Below are 18,491 nucleotides of genomic sequence, written 5' to 3' on the forward strand. Positions count from 1 at the left end.
ATAGCTCTAATTGTCAGGAAGGTTTTCCTTACACGGAAGAGAAATCTGTCTCTCTACAAACTTCCATCCAATGGTCACAGTTCTGTCCTCTGGGACCAAGCAGTACAACTCATATCTCTCTTTCTCATGACACCCCCTCAAACACTGCAGAGACAGAGAGAGAAGGACAAAGACAAAAAAGAAAGACAAAGACAAAGAAAAGATGACCAAAAGTAGGAAAGGAAGACTGTCATATTGTCAGACTTTGTGGACACTGGGGGTGCACAGAAAGGGAGATATGAGAAGGCAGATACACCAATGGGAAAAAAAACATCTGAAAGGGAAGATAAAGAAAAAACAAAGCTCAAACAAGAACACACAAAAAAAAATTATAGCTGAGACTTATACAGAAAATAATAAAAGCTGAGTGCTTTACACTCATCTCATTTGCTCCTAAAAAATAACAGGGAGGTAGGGATTCATATATTATAACCCTCATTTGACAGATGAGGAAACTGAACTAAGGCTCAGAGATAAGGGCTTTGCCTAAGGTCACACAGCTGGATGTGTCAGAGGTAGGACTCAAAACTGTTCTCTCCTACTTCCAAATCTAATGTTATTTCCACTATATCAAGCTGCTTCCAGGGCCATTTAGTGCACAGACAAGTCGCTTCAGACACCTTAAAAGTTCCAAAGGTCATACTGTATTACAGTAAAGTCACCACTGTTCACAATGATGAACACTGGTCATGAAAAAAATGGCCAAGCCAAAATTAATACACTTTGCTAAGCAAATTCAACACACTTATTAATAGTGTACTATATGCAAGGCACTATGCTATGCCTTGGAGCAAATGCAAAAAACATGGCCTAATTTAAGATTATATGGGGCAGCAAAACTTTCAGAGATTCAGATTTTCAGAGATTTTTTTTTCTTTTAAATATCATAAACCACAATAACTTTTAAAATGGAAAAAAAGGTTTATTGTTTTGTTACTTAGTTCTTTTTAAAACTGTAGGACTTAAACGAACAAAACATGAACACATAAAACTATAAAAGAAAAATCATTCACAAAATACAAAAACATATTAGAAGACAGTATAGTGTAGTGGATAGGGTACTGGACTTGAAATGAGGAAAATATGGATTCAAATCCTATTTTAGAGACTTACTAACCATGTGACCCCTAGGCAAATCTTAACTTCTCTGGCCTCAGTTTCTTGATCTTTGGATTTGAATACATCTAAGGTTTCTTCCAGCTTTGAATCTACTATCCTATGACACTGACTGTAGATTGAGTCTACGATAATTTTAAAAATTACAGAAAAGAAATTTGAGAAAGGTTGACAACAATAAACAAAAATCTTGATAAATGAGGTACCTCCCTTAAAACAAGACTAATGCTCTCAAATAACTTTAAAAATACAATGAACAAAAGAAAAGTGTTGCAAGAATTACTTCATCAGAGAATTAGTATATAAAATAATATCTGACAATTTAGAGCACTGAATTAAGATTGGTACATATAAAATGCTATATATCATTAGTTAGATGCATAACAACTATTTATCTTTTCTACATAGATTTCAATCATTAAAAAGTTGTGCTTTTAAAAAATACAACTACAAAAGAAGCTTGAGATCTCTGTCAGAACCCAGAGTGCCTACAGCTAAGTATCACAGAGCAGAAATATTACCAAAATATCTGACTTCATAAGGGGGTATCAAAAGGATATCTCAAAAGAAATACCAAAAAACAGAATGGTGGTCACTCCCAAAGAAATTAATAAAGGAACAGGATTTGATCAGTTGGGAGTTTCAGATCTCCCCCTCATTTTATCCATCTCTTTGTAGCTGGGGTTCTGTATCAGAAAAGACAAGTCAATATATGATGGGCAAGCTAGCTAATATTACTGGCTAAATTATTAATTCTTTGTTTACACTGACCAAAGTGTTCCCATGGGATGTGCCTAGTGTTTCTATTGGGTAATCCTACTCCAGTCCCTTTTTTCAAGGAGCTAACAAACTAGCAGGAAAAACAGAAGAAATACTACTACTACTACTACTACAAAATAAAACTACTAACTGGAGAAGGTACAAAGAGAAGGGGACACTGAAAAAATGAATACTATTTCAATTGGCAGAGACATGGAAGACATTACTAGGAGCAGAAAAGCTTAGACATAGAGCCCAAAGTGAGCAAAGGCAATGAGAAAGCAAAGACTATAAGGGAATGATAACCAAAGCAGGTTAGCATAGGGCAGGAGAAGGAAAATAATGAGAGGCAAAAATTGGAAAAGCAGATTAGAACCAGACTAGGGATGTTTTTGAAAGTCAAACTAAAAAATTTGGTCCTTATTCAATAGTCACTAGGGAGCAGAGATTTATTAGGAGGGAAGCAGCCATCAGACTTGTGCATTAGAAGGACTAAAGCAGAAGTTCAGCAGGAGAGATTAGAGCAAAGGAGGAAATGGAAATCTGAATTTAATCAGAATCCTGCTGCAATAGTGCAGGTGAGAAGCAAAATGAGACTCAAATAGGTAATGGCAGTGGGAATGTATAAGAAGTGAAAGATTTAAAAGAATTACTGTGAAGATAGAATCTATAGTGTACCTTTTGACTATACCCCAAAAAGAGCAAAGAGGAAAAGGACCAAACAAAACTGTCTGAAGCAGCTCTTTTTGTGGGGCAAAGAAATGGAAACTAAGAGGGTACTCATCAATCAGGGAAAGCTGAACAAATTATGGATTATGAACAGAATGGAATTTTATTTTTGCATAAGAAACTACGAAAGGAGTGGTTTCAGAGAGATGTGGGAAGAATCTTATGAACTTTCCTGATACAACTTCCTCCTCCCACACAATCTGTTTGGACCCAGTTTTCTGGTCCAAGGAATAAAAGGTCCAATTAAGTTGAAGCCTCTAACATTTGATGGATGCCTACGACCACTGAGTCACTATACCAGGGATGGGGAACCCTTGAGACCACATGTGGCTTTCTTGGTCCTTGGGTACAGCCTTTTGACTGAGTTCAAGGTTTACATAACAAATCCTTTTTATTAAGGGGATTTGTTCTGTGAAATTTCAGTTCAGTCAAAGGGCCACACTTGGGGACCTGCTGTGTAAGGGCAAAGTAAGCCTCCACTCTTGTTAAATATTCAGTGATTTTCCCAGTGCCTCATTTCATCCCAACATCAAACCCAAGCTAAGAGAATGCTGGCTTTTAAGCCATGACTACAACAGAATTAATGAAAAGTAAAGTGAGAACAGAACAATTTATACCAAAAAATGACACCATAAAGATAAACTGCTTTGAAAGATTTAAGTATGATCAAGGGGGTGGAGTCAAGATGGCAGAGTAGAAAGATACATATACTCTAGCGCTTCCCCCACAGCCTACAAAATATCTGCAAAAAATGTGGCAGAAGACACAGAACAGCAGAGTGAAAGAGGTTTCCAGCCAAAGGAAGGCCTGGAAGGCCAACAAGAAAGATCTATCCCACAAGATGCTGAGCAGAGAGGAGGCCGCACAAGGCCCTGGGAAGAACAGGACCTGAACATACCTCCAGGGCAGAATTCCCAGCAGGGAGGGTCCCAGATCCCTCAACCCACAAGCTACAAAGAAAGCTCCAAAGGTCAGCAGCAGAACCAGGCGGCTACTGAGGCCAGGAAACAGCCTGGGTCCACTGTCCAGGCAGCTCAGCTTAAAGCCTCTGAGGGAATTGAGCAGGTGATCTGAACCTGAGCCCTCAGTGGCACCCCTCCCCCAAGCCCCTGGGGGAATTGAGCAGCTGATCTGAACCTCAGCTTTGAGCACAATACTGGGGTGAGGAGGAGCACTAGGACCCTCCTCTTGACAAAGGATTCAGAAGTCAAGTAACTGGCTAGGAAAATGCCCAAAACTGGGGGAAAATAGACCACAAAAGGTTACTTTCTTGGTGAACAGGCATCTCCTTCCATCCTTTTGGATGAGGAAAAACAAGGTATACTGTCAGAGGAAGTCAAGGCTTCTGACTCCAGTACCTCCAAAATGAATACAAAATGGGTTCAAGCCATGGAAGACCTTGAAAAGTGAGTCAGCAGCTTGCTAAAGGAGAACCAAAAAAATGCTGAAGAAAATAACACCTTTAAAAAGAGGCTAACTCAATTGGAAAAAGAGGTCCAAAAAGCCAATGAGGAGGAGGCTTTAAAAAGCAGAATTATCCAAATGGAGAAAAAGGTTCAAAAGCTCACTGAACAAAATAGTTCTCTGAAAGAAAGAAGTGAGTTCAGGGAAATGAATGACTATGAGATAAACCAAGCAGTCAAAAAACAAAACCAAAAGTTTGAAAAAATAGAAGATAATGTGAAACATCTCATTGGAAAAACAAGTGACCTGGAAAACAGAACCAGGAGAGACAATTTAAAAATTATGGGACTACCTGAAAGCCATGATCAAAAAAAGAGCCTAGACATTATCTTCCATGAAATTATCAAGGAAAACTGCCCTGATATTCTAGAACCAGAGGTCAAAATAAATATTGAAAGAATCCACCAATCACCTCCTGAAAGAGACCCGGAAAGAGAAACTCCTAGGAATACTGTGGCCAAATTTCAGAGTTCCCAGGTCAAGGAGAAAATATTGCAAGCAGCTAGAAAGAAACCATTTGAGTATTGTGGAAATACAATCAGGATAACACAGGATCTGGCAGCTTCTACATTAAGGGATTGAAGGTCTTGGACTAGGATATTCCAGAAGTCAAAGGAACTGGGATTAAAATCAAGAATCACCTACCCAGCAAAACTGAGTATTATACTTCAAGGGGATAAATGGTCATTAAATGATATAGAGGATTTTCAAGCATTCATGATAAAAAGACCAGAACTGAATAGAAAATCTGGCTTTCAAACATAAGAATCAAAAGAAGCATGAAAAGGTAAACAGAAAAGAGAAATCATAAAGGACTTTCTAAAGCTGAACTGTTTACATTCCTACATGGAAAGATAATATTTGTAACTCTTGAGACTTTCCTCAGTATTTGGGTAGGTGCAGGGATTATACACACACACACGCACACACACGCACACATATACAGATGGAGAGTACAAGTTGAGTTGAATTAGAAGAGATGATATCCATAAAAAAAAAAAATTAAATTAAGGGGTGAGAGAGGAAAATATTGGGAAGAGAAAGGGAAAACTGGAATGGGGTAAGCTATCACTCATAAAAGAGATAAGAAAAATCTTGTTCAATGGAGGAGAAAAGGGAGGAGATGAGAGGAGAAAAGTTAAGCTTACTCTCTTCACACATTAAGGAGGGAACTATGCCCAAATTTCGTATGAAAATCTATCTTACACTACAGGAAAGTAGGGGAGAAGGCGACAAGTGGGGTGAGGGGGATGATAGAAGGGAGGGCAAATGGGAGAAGGGAGCAACTAGAAGTAAACACTTTTGGAAACAAACAAGGTCAAATGAGAGAATAGAAAAAAGGAGGGGTAGGATGGAGGGCAATATAGTTAGTCTTACACAACATGGCTATTATGGAAGTCTTTTGCAAAACAACACATATATAGCCTTTATTGAATTGCTTGCCTTCTCAGTGGGGATGAATAGGGAGGGAGGGAGAGAGAGAAGTTGGAATTCAAAGTATTAGAAACGAATGCTGAGAATTATTATTGCATGTAACTGGGAATAAGAAATACAGGTAATGGGGTATAGAAATTTATCTTGCCCTACAAGAAAAGAGAGAAGATGGGGATAAGGGAAGGGTGGGGTGTGCTAGAAGGGAGGATACATTGAGGGAAGGGGTAATCAGAATGTAAGGTATTATGGAGTGGGGGAAGGGGAGAGATGAGGAGAAAAATTGGAACTCAAAATTTTGTGGAAATGAATGTCAAAATCTGAAAATTAATTAATTAATTAGTTTTTAAAAGAAGTATGATCAATATAATGACCAACCAAGTTGAAAGGGCAGGAAAGAAGGGAATAAAAAACATTTATACAATGCCTCCAGGCACTGTGCTAAGAGCTTTCTACAATTATCTTATTTGATCCTCACAACAATCCTGCCAGGTAAGTGAAAAGAGGGTAGATGATGAACTCACCTCTTGACAGAGAGAGGGGACAGATTTAGGGTACAAAATGAGACATATATTTTTCGGTCATAGCCACAACAGGAATTTGTTTTGACTATGCTTTATTACAAGGGTTTTATTTCTTTTTATTTTACCTCCAATGGGGAACAGATTTTTGTTCAAAGAAAAAATTTTTTTTTAGATAATCTATAGATCTTAGCAAATGATTAGATGTAAAGGAACACTGATTATCCTACGTACCCTTTCAGCAGTCACAGAAGTAGCTAATATAGTCTGCAAACTTTTTAGAACTGAAAACAGGGAAGAACTGAACATGTTTGTAGATAGAGAAGAAGGTTACAGTAAGGAAAGGGAGTCATAAGATCATAAAAGCTGGGCAAGAAGGGTAGTCAGTCATGGGTCATCTAGTCCAACCCCCTCATTTTATAGGTGAGAAAACAGGTCCAGCAACAAACTTTTGCCCAAGGTTAAACAGGTAGCAGCTGTCAGAAGTGGGATTTGAACCTAAATCCTCTGACTTCACAGTCAGAGCTCTCTCCTATAGCATGCTAATGGAGTTACAAAGAGTCAGACACAATGGAAATGACTGAACACCAATTACAGCACAACAGAAAGCCTCTGATCTAACCGTTCTGAAAAGCAATGTGGAACTATGCCCAAATGGCTATAAAACTGTGCATACCCTTTGACCCAGCAATAACACTTCTAGATCTGTATTCCAAAGAGATCACAAAAAAGGGAAAAGGGCCCACATGCACAAAAATACTTATAGTAGCTCTTTTTGTGGTGAAAAGAATGAGAAACTGAGGAGATGTCCATCAATTGAGGAATGGCTGAACAAGCCGTGGTATATGAATGTAATGGAATACTATTGTGCTATAAGAAACAATGAACAGGAAGATTTCAGAGAGGCCTGGAAAGACTTAAGTGAACTGATGCTGAGTGAAAGGAACAGAACCAGGAGAATTTTGTACACAGCAACAACCACAGTCTGTGAGGAATTTTTCTGGTAGACTTAGCCTTTCACAGCAATGCAAGGACCTAAAAAGTTCCCAACGGTCTCTTGAGGAAAAATGCCTTCCACATCCAGAGAAAGAACTATGGAACTGGAACGCAGAATGAAGCAGACCATTTTCTCTTGTGTTGTGTTCTCATGGTTTCTCTCATACATTTTAATTCTTCTATGCATTTGGTGAAAATGTATTTAATAAGAATGTATGTGTAGAACTTATATAAGATTGCATGCTGTCTCAGGGAGGGAGGAGGGAAGGGGAAATGGGGGGGGAATCTAAGATACATGGATGTGATTGTAGAAAACTGAAAACAAATAAATTAATTAATAAAAAAAAGAAATGATGAGCAGGTGGATTTCAGAAAAACCTGAAAAGACACACATGAACTGATGCTGAGTGAAGGGAACAGAACCAGGAAAACACTGTACACACAGGAACAGCAACAAGTGCAATGATCAACTATGACAGATCTAGATCTTCTCAGCAATAAAATGATCCTAGACAATTCCAAAACACTTGTGATGGAAAATGCTAAGGAGTCTGAATGCAGATAGAAGTAATCTATTTTCACTTTTTTGTTGTTTTTTGTCTTTTCTTTCTTGTGGCTCTTCCCATTTGTTCTGTTTCTTCTTTCGCAACATGATGAATATGGAACTATGCTTCCAGGACTGCACATATCAGATTGCTTGCTGAAGCAAGGGAGTGAGGGAGAAAAATTTAGAACTCAGAATCTTACCAAAATGAATGCTGAAAATAACAGTGTAACTGGAAAAAATAAATTACTATTAAGTGCAAAAAAACCCATTCACATATCCTTTTAGAAATGTATGATTAAAAATATCATAGCATGGGAAGGCATGAACAGGACTCAGGTAATGAAAAGACAAGGATGAATTATTATTTGTACACTGTATACTAGTAGAAATATCACAGACCCAATGAAGTACAAAAGAAGCTCTTCTATACATGAAATGAAACCATTATGAAAACATGGAATAAACCTACCGTGCCCCATGAGAATAGTGTTAACTACAAAGATCTCATTAAGTAAAAAGATGTTTAGTTTTAGTTCTCAAACTGGATTTCTATCTAGAAATAACATGTTTAGTAACAGCCACATAAAGAAATAAAAGGTAACAACCCTTTGTCTCATTGCAATTTTTTGTACAATGTTAAGCTCTTACCTTTCTATAAAAGTACAAAGGGTAAGAAGGTAATACCAAGGGGACTGGTGACAATAAATCTAATCAAGGAAGAAGAAGAGTCTAGAAATAAGTACAGTGTCAGACAGTAAAAACAGAAAAAATTATGCCAACTGTCTCATGGTACTTGAGTATAGCCTCCAACAATAAGAAAATGTGTCAAGAATCTTATAGAAGGAAAAAAGTGGAGGCAACTGGGCAGAAGAGATACTGTCTCAAAAGATTGGAAAGTGATTCCTTTACCATTAAAGCACACCTTTATCATTAAAGCAAATATTAAAACAGGCAACAAGAAAATGCAAAGTTCAATAGCTGAAAAATTTTTTCATGTTTAATATCATTATGCTTTGAAGATGGAGAAAGGGAGAAATAGTAAATTTACATCTTAGTAAATAGTAAAAATTACTATAGTAAACAGTAAAATTATACCTTATAGCAAATCTCTTATTTGACACATTTAAGAAAAAAACTTAACTTTTTCATGTTAGTAAACATTACAAAAAATAGACTAATTGCTTTACATAACATAACAAAACAATCTAGTTTTCTTCAAAGTCTAAAACTAAAATAGACAAAAGTACAAATGTACATGCATAAATGCAGAGAATTCATTTTAAGTGTCCAAATTTTTAACTCAGATCAACATGAAGATTAAAATATCATTATACAGCTAACTCAATTTACATTTCTCTTTCCATTTAACTGAAAAAATTAGAGAAACTTTCCTGCTTTTTCAGCGCTCAAATGATTTCTGCCCTTTTCAGCTAAACTCCTCTAAAAGACTATCTACAATCAGTGCCTCCCCTCTCTCTCATTTTGTTCTTAATTCCTTAGGCTTCCAACCTTAACATTCCACCAAAACTCTTCTCTCCAAAGTTACTAATAATCTTAGTTGCCAAATCCAATGGTCTTTGCTTAATCCTCATTGTTCTTGATCTCTCTGCAGCCTTTGACACTACTGATTACTCTTTCCTCCTTGACAATTTTTCCCCAGGTTTTCAGGACACCACTTTCCCCTGGATTTCCTCCTACCTATTTGACTATACCTTCTTCAGTCTCCTCTGCTGGATCTTCATCCGGAACACCTTTTCTAATTGTAGTTGTCTCTCAAGGTTCTGTCAAGACCCTCTTCCCTTCTCCCTCTATACTTCCTTCACTTTATGATTTCATCAGTTCCCACGTATTTAATTAGCATTTCCATGCTGATGATTCTCATTTATCTTTCCTGCCCCAATCCCTAGGCTGACCTCCACTCTTACATCTCCAACTGCCTTTCAGACATCTCTAACTGGATGTCCCACTGACATCTTAAACTCATTATGTCTAAAATACAACTCATTATCTTTCTCCCTAAACTCTACCCACCTCCTACCTTCCCTGTTTCTGTAGAGGGCAACACCATCCTCCCAGTCCTGCAGGCTCAAAACCAAGGAGTCATCCTGGATTCCTCATTCTCTCTCACCCACCATAGCCAATCTGTGCCCAAGGCCTATCCATTTTACCTTTGCACCATCTCTCAAATAGATACTTTTCTATCTTAGGATACTGCTACCACTCTGGTTCAGGTCTTTATCACCTGGATTACTGTAATAATCTGCCAATGGGTCTGCGGGCTTCAAATCTGTCCCCTGCTACAATCCATTCTCCATTCAGCCAGTAAAGTGGTTTTCCTAAAGTGAAGGTTCCATCATCCCACCTCCCTACTCAATAAACATTAGTGGCTTCTTACTGTCTACAGGAGTGAATATAGAATAGTCTACTTGATCCTTTATTACCTAGTCCCTTCCTGCCCTTCCAGTCTTCTTACACCTTATTCCCTGACTTCTATCCTTTGATCCACTGACACTGGCCTCTTGTCATTCCACCAATAAGATACTCCATCTCTCAACTCCAGCCATTTTCTCTAGCTATCTCCTATGCCTGGAATGCTCTCTCTCGTCCACTCTCAACTACCGTATTCCCTAGCTTCATTTAAGTCCCAACTAAAATCCCATCTTGTACATGAAGCCTTCCCCACCTCCTCCTAATTCCAGCATCTTCCCTCCATTAATTATTTTCTGTTTGTCCTGTATATAGCTAACTTTGTATATATTTATATATATGCTGTCTCTCTCATTGACTATAAGCTCTTTCACGGTATGGACTGTCTTTTGTCTCCTTTTTTTTTATCCTCAGGACTTACCACAGTGCCTGCCACATAGTAGGCACTTAAAAAATGTTTACTGCTTTACTGATTGATTAGAATAAATTAGTTCAGAGGAAGGCACTATTTCTGTACTTACAAAAGAAGCTTTTGCTATCAAAAAATTAGATTATCACTTTCAATGAAAGGGCTATATGTAAGGAACTTTTATCAGTTAATGGTATGACTATCTTTAAAATCTCATGACAAACTTATTTACTGAATTCAGTCCACATATTTATTAAGCACCACTGAGGATACAAAAAAAATAAAACCATCTCTGCCCTTAATCAATAAGCATTTATTAAGCACTTACTATGTGCCAGACACTATGCCAAGCACTGCAAATACAAAAAGAGGCCAAAGACAGTCCCTAAACTCAAAAAGCTTCCACCCTACCAGGGATGAGGGAGGAAGGTTTGGTATACAACATTTATACAGATAAAGATATACAAAGTAATTTCAAGAGGTAGAGAGCACAAGCAACTGAGGGAACAAGAAAAACTTATGTAGCATATGGCACCTGAGCGGAACCTTGAAAAATTATGAAGCCATGAAGTTAAGAAAGAAGTGCATTCCACATATGTGGGACAACAATGGTGAGAGGTGGGCTGTCACATAGTGAACAGCTACTACGCAAGTTCTACTAGAACATGTAATTAGAGTGGAAAAGTGAACAGAAGCCAGACTCTGTCTAGTACTTTGTGAGAGTGAGAACTTTGTATTCCTTTCTAGAAGTGAAGATTATTTGAGTAGGGGAGTACCATGGTGAGATGTATGTTTTAGGAATATCAATTTGGCAAGTATAAAGAAGACATCAAAGGGCATGCTTAGCAATGCAGCTTGAAGAAGGACTTCTGTGTCCAGTACCTAATCTTGCCAGGTAATCTTCACAATCTTGAACTGCCAGGCATTCAAACTCTACTTCAGAGAGCACAACTCCAATGGGCTGGTCACACTGTTTGAATGCCAAACATATGTTTGCTTAAAATAATATTTTTACAGAGAACTCACAAGGGCAAATGCTCATATGTAGGCCAGAAGAAGCAATATAAGGTCCCTCTCCAGGTCTCACTGAAGAACTCTGGAATTGATTGTGAGAAATGGGAGACACTAGAACAGAACCACCCAACCTAGCACGCCTGCATCAAAGAAGTTGCATGCTCTATGAGCAATAGAGAGAATTGCAGTAGTTCAAAAGAAACATGAGAAACACAAATTTAGAGACATCTTCACAACAAATGTTCATATGGACATTTTGTGCCCAATCTGCGGTAGAGCCTTCCAAACTCATATTGGTCTAATCATGTACAGTCGTTAATAACACAGTGTACCCAGACCCTGAAATAGATGTCATTTTGGTCCTCTTCAAGCATGAAGGACAACAACCAACAACCAGATCAAAGGGAGGAGATTAGAAGCTGGAAGATCAAATTAGGAAACTGTAAGCTAGAAGTGATAAGGATTTAAGCTAGGGTGGTGACTACAGTAAGTAAAATGAACAAATGGGAGAGATACTATGAAGGCAGAATCAAGAAAATCTGCAACTGACTGGATATGGAGGATGAGGGAAAGGGAAGAGTAAAAAAAGTTACAAACCTAATGACTAGAAAGATAGTGGTGTCCTCAACAGAAATAGCAAAGTATAATGAGTTCCATATTGGACATGTTGATTTTCAGATGCCCACAGGATGTGCAGGTAGAAAGATCCAAAAAACATTTGATAATACAGGAATGTTATAATACCCTCTTAGCCATGTAATGTATCATGGTTGGCATAACTGCAGAATGACTTAGAAGTCAAATGAATTGGGACAGGGGTGGGGAACCTGCAGTCTTGAGACCATAGGTTTCCCAGTCCTGTATATTAGGAGAAAGGATGCTGGGCTTGAGAGTCAAGAGACCAAGGTTCAGTTCCTTATTTCCAATTGGTTCCTTGGATCAAACTTGGCTCAAAATTGTGTGGCAATGAGCAAGTCACTTAAATTCACTTGAGCCACAGGTTCCTCATCTTTAAAAGCAAGATAATAACTAACACATACTACCTACCTCACATATTTGTGAGGAATGTGCTTTATAAACCTAAAGTATTATATCTGTAAGCTATTATATTCACAGAATTTCAGAGAGGAAAAACCTTTGAGATCATGTAATCCAAATTCCCTTCATCTTGCCAATTAGGAACTAAAGCCCAGAGAGGTGAAATGAGGCCAAAAGTCACACAACTAATCGGTGGCAAAGTGAAGACTAAAACCCAGGTATATGAACCCAAAGTCCAGTAGTCTTTCCATATCGTCTCTCTTCTCAATCCCAATGAGATTTATGCTGCTCTCTAGAGCAGCTTCAGTACAATTAGCTTTTTTTCACTCAGAGACAAAGTCAGAAAACTGAATTTAAATAATACGTCTAGATTGTTCAATTCCCTTTCAAACTCTCATTAAATATTGGGAGGAGCTTTCAACTTTGTGATCAAAGCTAAGTCACAACCTCTTTGAACCTCAATTACCTCATCTACAAAATGGGGACAGCAGCACTTATAAGCAAGATCATCAGGAGAAAACTACACCAGATATATGAAGTGCTTTGCAAACATGAAAAGACTATATGTCAGCTGTTACTATTGTTGTTCAAGTGTTCCCTAGCACTATGCTAGATAGGAAGAAGTACAAAAATGTGCTTTTCATACATGGCCTTTCCCCAGTCATTAATAGCGATCCAGATACTTGCGAGTTTCCTGCAATGAAGATAAGACATAAAGAAATCACAAAAGACATAACTTGTGATAAGAGTTGACTATGCCTTTGAAATGATGAAACACCTAGGTGATACATTTAAATTAAATTGAATCTATAAAAAATAAAAAGAAGCAACTGGAAAAGAACCCAACCTTGAATAATAAGCTAAATTGCTATATAATCTTTGAATAATACTTTTATTTAAAAGTAGGGTATACAAATACAATCTGGAATTTTGTGCAGTATGGAAAAAAATGACAATTATAGACAATGTCACCTCTTCAAGTTTTTCGGTCCAGAAGATGATAAAAATTCAAAAAGACCTTCGACAGATTGTATGGAACTGGGGTTTCTGGGGAAGGGGAGCCACAAGGATAAAAGAAAAGGCCTACACAGTGATATTTTCCAGTCCCTTTCCTCTGCCCTAAATTAGGTAGGGTAGTTCACAAATGAAGAAGGTGTGCCATCACATATTCTCATTTTTCTGCCAATTTAAGCCTGGGAAATAAGGATACAGACATCTTCCAGTTTATAAATCACTAGCTGTGATTCAGTGAATAACCTTGAAAAACCTTTCAGTGCCAAAATTCTATGAAAAGTAGATCAAATTTATCAGCAAACTTACAACAAGGTTTGCATTTTTCTTAAAGATAAAATTCAAGTGACTCATATTTGGTCCTCCACCCACATACAGCATATTCTAGAGAAAAGGGGAATTATAATGCACCTTACACTAAAGTAACAAAGTTACTTCACATTAATAACTATTCAGGGACAATCATCAACAGATCTCAGCTTTCAAACCTCAAATACCTGGATCTTCTAGGAGAAAATAAACAGCAAAAGTTGCTACTAGCTGCTAATATGTCAGTTGACCATTTATTCTCTTTAGCATCACCAATTTTTTTATTTATGATGAGAATAATTTTCTTGACAAGATTTACACAGTTTTGACCTGAATAAATCAAAAAGCATTTTATTAGGTACAATTTCTGCTCTCAAAGAACTTCACATATGGAAAGATACAACACACACATAGAAACATAGTGATTTTAAATTGTGGGGTTCTCTCTCATTTCGAAAGTTCTATAGTTAATTTGTTGCACCTTGGTCTCCCTAACCATAAAGCCATAAAAAGATAAGCCTTGAGAAACTGTAGGAGAAAAGAAGTTCTCCAAAAGAAAAAAGTGACACAGTAACTGTTCATTTATTGTTGAAGAACTTTCTTTTCAAAAATCACCAGCAGGGGAAGGAGCAAATAGAGCAAGACAAAGAATTCTTTTTTAAATTAGATTTTGTTGTATTCATCTTTGTGTTTTGTTGTATTTTTCAAATCATTGAGTGTGAGACGGAGAGTAATGTCCGAGGACATCAAAAAGATAGATTGGGGACAGGAGGTGTAAAGTCTAAAAGCCAAACAGAGAAGTCTGCATTTTTTCCTAAAGGCAATAGGAAACCAATAATAGGGAAAGGAAGGGGATAAACATTTACATAGCACCTACTATGTGACAGGCACTATACTAAGGCCTTTACAAATATTATCTCATTTGATCCTCACAACATTTCTGGGAGATAGATGTTATTATTATCCCTTTTACAGTTGAGGAAACTGAGGCAAAGAGAACAAAATGACTTGCCCATGATCACATTTCTAGTGACCATATCTGAGGACATATTTGAACTCAGATCCTCCTGTCTCCCAGAGGAAGCTAGGTGACGCAAGTTCAAGGCTTGGAGTCAGGAAGACTCAAGCTCAAAACCAGCCTCAGACACTTACTAACTTTGTGCCCCCTGGGGAAATCACCTTACCCTGTTTGCCTCAGTTCCTCAACTATAAAATGAGCTGGAGAAGAAATGGTGAATTTCCAGTACTTTTGTCAAGAAAACCCCATACAGGGTCATGAAGAGTTGAATGACGACTGAATAACTGAAGGAATGAAACAGGACTGAACAAACTTCCTGTCTCTAGGAGAATCGCATGGTCAGCTTTTCACTTAAGGAAAATTACTCTGATAGCACAATCGTGGAAAGCTTGAGGCAGAAAAATCAATTAGGAGGCTGTTGCAGTAATGTAAGGATGAGGACCAGCAGCAGCTCTGTGAGTGGAGGGCCAGGGCTGGATGAAAGAGATGTTCTGGATGGGGGGGAGACAGAAGGGAGAAGCAAGATGTGGCAACAGATTTCATTCATGGAGTGAAGACATGAAAATAATTCCAAGGTTGTGAACCTGGAAGAATGGATAGTGTCCCTGACAAAAATAGGGAAATTTGGGGAAAGGAAGCGGGGGTAACTTTGGCTGGAGACACTTTGAGTTTGATATGAAACAGAATATTTCTTAACATTCTATCTCAAAAATTAAAAATACACAAAAATTATATTTAATATTTACTTTAAAACAAAGCATTAATGTACCTCATAACTTCTGATGACACCTAAGTTTTGCTGAGGAGCAGTAACAGGAAAAAATATATTTATCTTGCATTTCTTACTACTTTTCTGGTTTTAATTTATAAACTATCCAATTTTCAAAGAGCCAATCTCCTCATTTTAAATTTAATCATAACTCTAAAGAATGCAATGTCCAACCACAACTACAAAGAACCAATGATGAAGCTTACTACTCATCTCCTGATAAACAAGTGACTGATTCAAGACATCCACTCCCAGACATGGACAACATAGGAATTTGTTTTGCCTGACCAGGCACATTTGTTTCATAGATTTTATTTGTTTTTTTCCTATTTAGGAACGGAAATAGGAGGAGAAAGGAGTTAGCAGGGGGGATTCCCTCCCAAAAAGAAAAGAAAAGAGGGTTATTGAAGTATTTACAGAGAATGTACAGAAGACAGAAGGAAGGCCAAAAGGAAACACAATCAGGCCAGCTTTGAAAGCCACATGTTGAAAATAGTAAGTGTATACTTACTTGAAGTCTAAGTGTACACTTCAAGCAGTGTGTGTGTGTGTATATATATATATATATATAAAATACACATACATGTATATGTGTGTGTGTGCGTGACTTGCAATTTCATATACTATCCCCTTTATCTGGTCAACTTTGTATATGAAAATGATAATTTGGTATTTAAGGTCACAATTTAAAAAAAAATGATCATAAATTGCTTAATAAAAGTTGACAATATAAAATTGAAAAGTGGCCAAAACATGTTATTTGCCAAAAGTAAAACTCTTATTTAAGGATAAAAGCCTAAATTTCCCCAGATACTCAGGAGCACAGGATCACAGAATCAGAGTCAGAAGACAACCAGAGGCCTCGTGGTCCAGACGCAGCAAGGACCCAGGTACACCGAGCATCCCATGCCCAGCAAGCGGAGGGAGCCGTAACCAAGCAGCGGTCACGATCCCTACACAGGAAATTAAGCTTCCACGGACGCCAGGTGAAGCCACGCATCTTTCAGATACCTTTCCTTTAAAAGTAAACCCAACATAACGAAAATAATTCACACGTCAAACCAGGAAGTAGGGGCGTCTGTTTTTATCCGGACTTTCTAGATTTCGTGATGATAGAGCCTAGAAACCGATTTTAAATGGTGCATGTGCTGAGTAGAATGTGTCCGTACCCCCCAAAAAGGCACAGCAAGCCTTCGCTCGCTGACACCCCCCTCCCCCACCAACACCCCAGAAAGCCTCATCTTCTCTGCCCAGGTCTGCCCGTGCACTTCCCTGCCGGCTGACCGGGCAATTCTTTACCTAGCATCTTTTCTCTGGATCCCGGCAGAAAGAAACCTTAAAAAAGAAGTCACTGCTTTTGCTCCAAACTCTGGAAAACCCGGCCGGCAGCACCCCCGCCGCGTCAGCCCCCCGAAATCTCAGTCACAGCCGGGAAGGGTCGCCGAAGGGAGCGAGCCGCCCCCCCCCAGGCCGCCACTCACCAAGTTAAACACCGTCTCCACGATGTCCCGGGGAGGCACCTCTCCGACTTCCACCAGGCCGGTGAGCACGGCGAACTTCATGCGGACGCCCCTGATGGGGATGCCCGGAGTGAGGGGCAGCGCGCCCCCCTGGACGGCGGCGTCGGGCCCCTTCCCTCCCCCGCCGCCCTCACCACCTGTGGCTGGCGGGGACGGGGCCCGGCGCTCTTGGCTGGCCATGGCTGGCGGCGGGGCCGCGGAGGGAAGCGCACGCACGGGCGCGCCCCAGGTGCCCGGGCAGGGCCTCCCGCTCCGGCTCCCGCGGCGAGTCCCGGTCCTCCGCGCGGCCCTTCTCGGGGGCGGAAACCTCGAGCGAGCCCTGCGGGGAGACAAGACGCAGCTAAGGCCGGCCGCTCGCGCGCTCCGTCCTCACTGGCCACTTCCAGTGCCCCCGACGGGGTCCGAGTCCAAGCCCGCCCACAGCGCGCTCCGGCCGGGTTACACCCGAGGCGCCCGTCCCGGGAGGGGGCACACGACAACCTCCGGCTGTGCCGCCCAGGCCCGTCCGGGGCAGCGCGGCCAGGTAACCCCTCCGGGGCAGGTGCGGACAAACGGAGGGAGGGGGAGGGGAAAGAAGTTGGTCCTCCCCCGGCGAGTACCGACTGCTAGCAAACTGCCCTCCCGCCTGAGCACGGCGCAAGGGGAGGGGCAGGGACAGGTAGAGGTGCAGGTGCGGGTGGGGGAGGGGCCGGGAGCGCGGGTGGGGGTGGGGTGGGGGAGGGCCCTCACACACCTCGGGGGCGGCCGCGGGCCGGGGGCCGGGGGGGGCTCGAGGCCGAGGGTGCAGGCAGGGCAGCGGCCGGAGGGTCCGAGGCTCCCTCCCAAGTTTCCCTAGTCCGCTCGCTGGCAGCCGGCGGCGGTCCCCCAGAACTCCATCGCTTCCGGGGCCCGCCCCGCTCCGCGCGCTCAGCCCAGGAACATGCGGCCGCTGCCGGAGCGGCTGCTTCCGGCGATCGCCCCAGTCTGGGGGCCCGGGCGGCGGCGGCTCCCACCGAGGCGGCTCGGGCTGTAGCGCCTACTGCTCTGAGAGGAGCTGCCGTCGGCCGCCATGACAGCGCGCCGCCGGAGCCCTGGCCGGGCGTGCGCGTGCGCGGCCGCCGGGCGCGCGGGGGACGGGGAGGGGGAGAGGGGGTGAAACGGCCCGAGGTGGAGCGCTGCAGGGGAGGGGGAGAGTGGGGGGTGCCGAGGAAGGAGGACCCCGAGAACCAGGCCGGGCGGGCGGGCTGGCTAGGGAGATCCGCGCGCCAGGCCGCGAGCGCGCGCACACGGGTCGGGGAGGGGCGCCGCGCTCAGGTGCATGCCAGGTGTGTCCCTGGCTCCCGGCGCCGCGCGTGCCCTGGGGTCCTGGGGCTGACCCGCCGGGACCGGCTGGAG

The 18,491-nt window shown here is 41.1% G+C and overlaps 1 protein-coding gene across 3 annotated transcripts in view; it reads right to left on the reverse strand.

Annotated features, from left to right (window-relative positions):
• The window catches only part of LRBA (LPS responsive beige-like anchor protein), a 783,746-nt gene that overhangs the window by 765,042 nt on the left and 213 nt on the right, over nucleotides 1-18,491 (reverse strand). For all 3 annotated transcript variants that reach the window (XM_072621222.1, XM_072621224.1, XM_072621221.1), the window contains exon 2: nucleotides 17,079-17,436. In XM_072621222.1, coding sequence (XP_072477323.1) covers nucleotides 17,079-17,297 — 219 coding nt within the window. In that variant the 5' untranslated portion in view covers nucleotides 17,298-17,436. The remainder of the gene's footprint in view (nucleotides 1-17,078; nucleotides 17,437-18,491) is intronic.

The sequence above is a fragment of the Notamacropus eugenii genome, chromosome 6 (genome assembly GCF_028372415.1).
Source record: "Notamacropus eugenii isolate mMacEug1 chromosome 6, mMacEug1.pri_v2, whole genome shotgun sequence".
NCBI lineage: Eukaryota > Metazoa > Chordata > Mammalia > Diprotodontia > Macropodidae > Notamacropus > Notamacropus eugenii.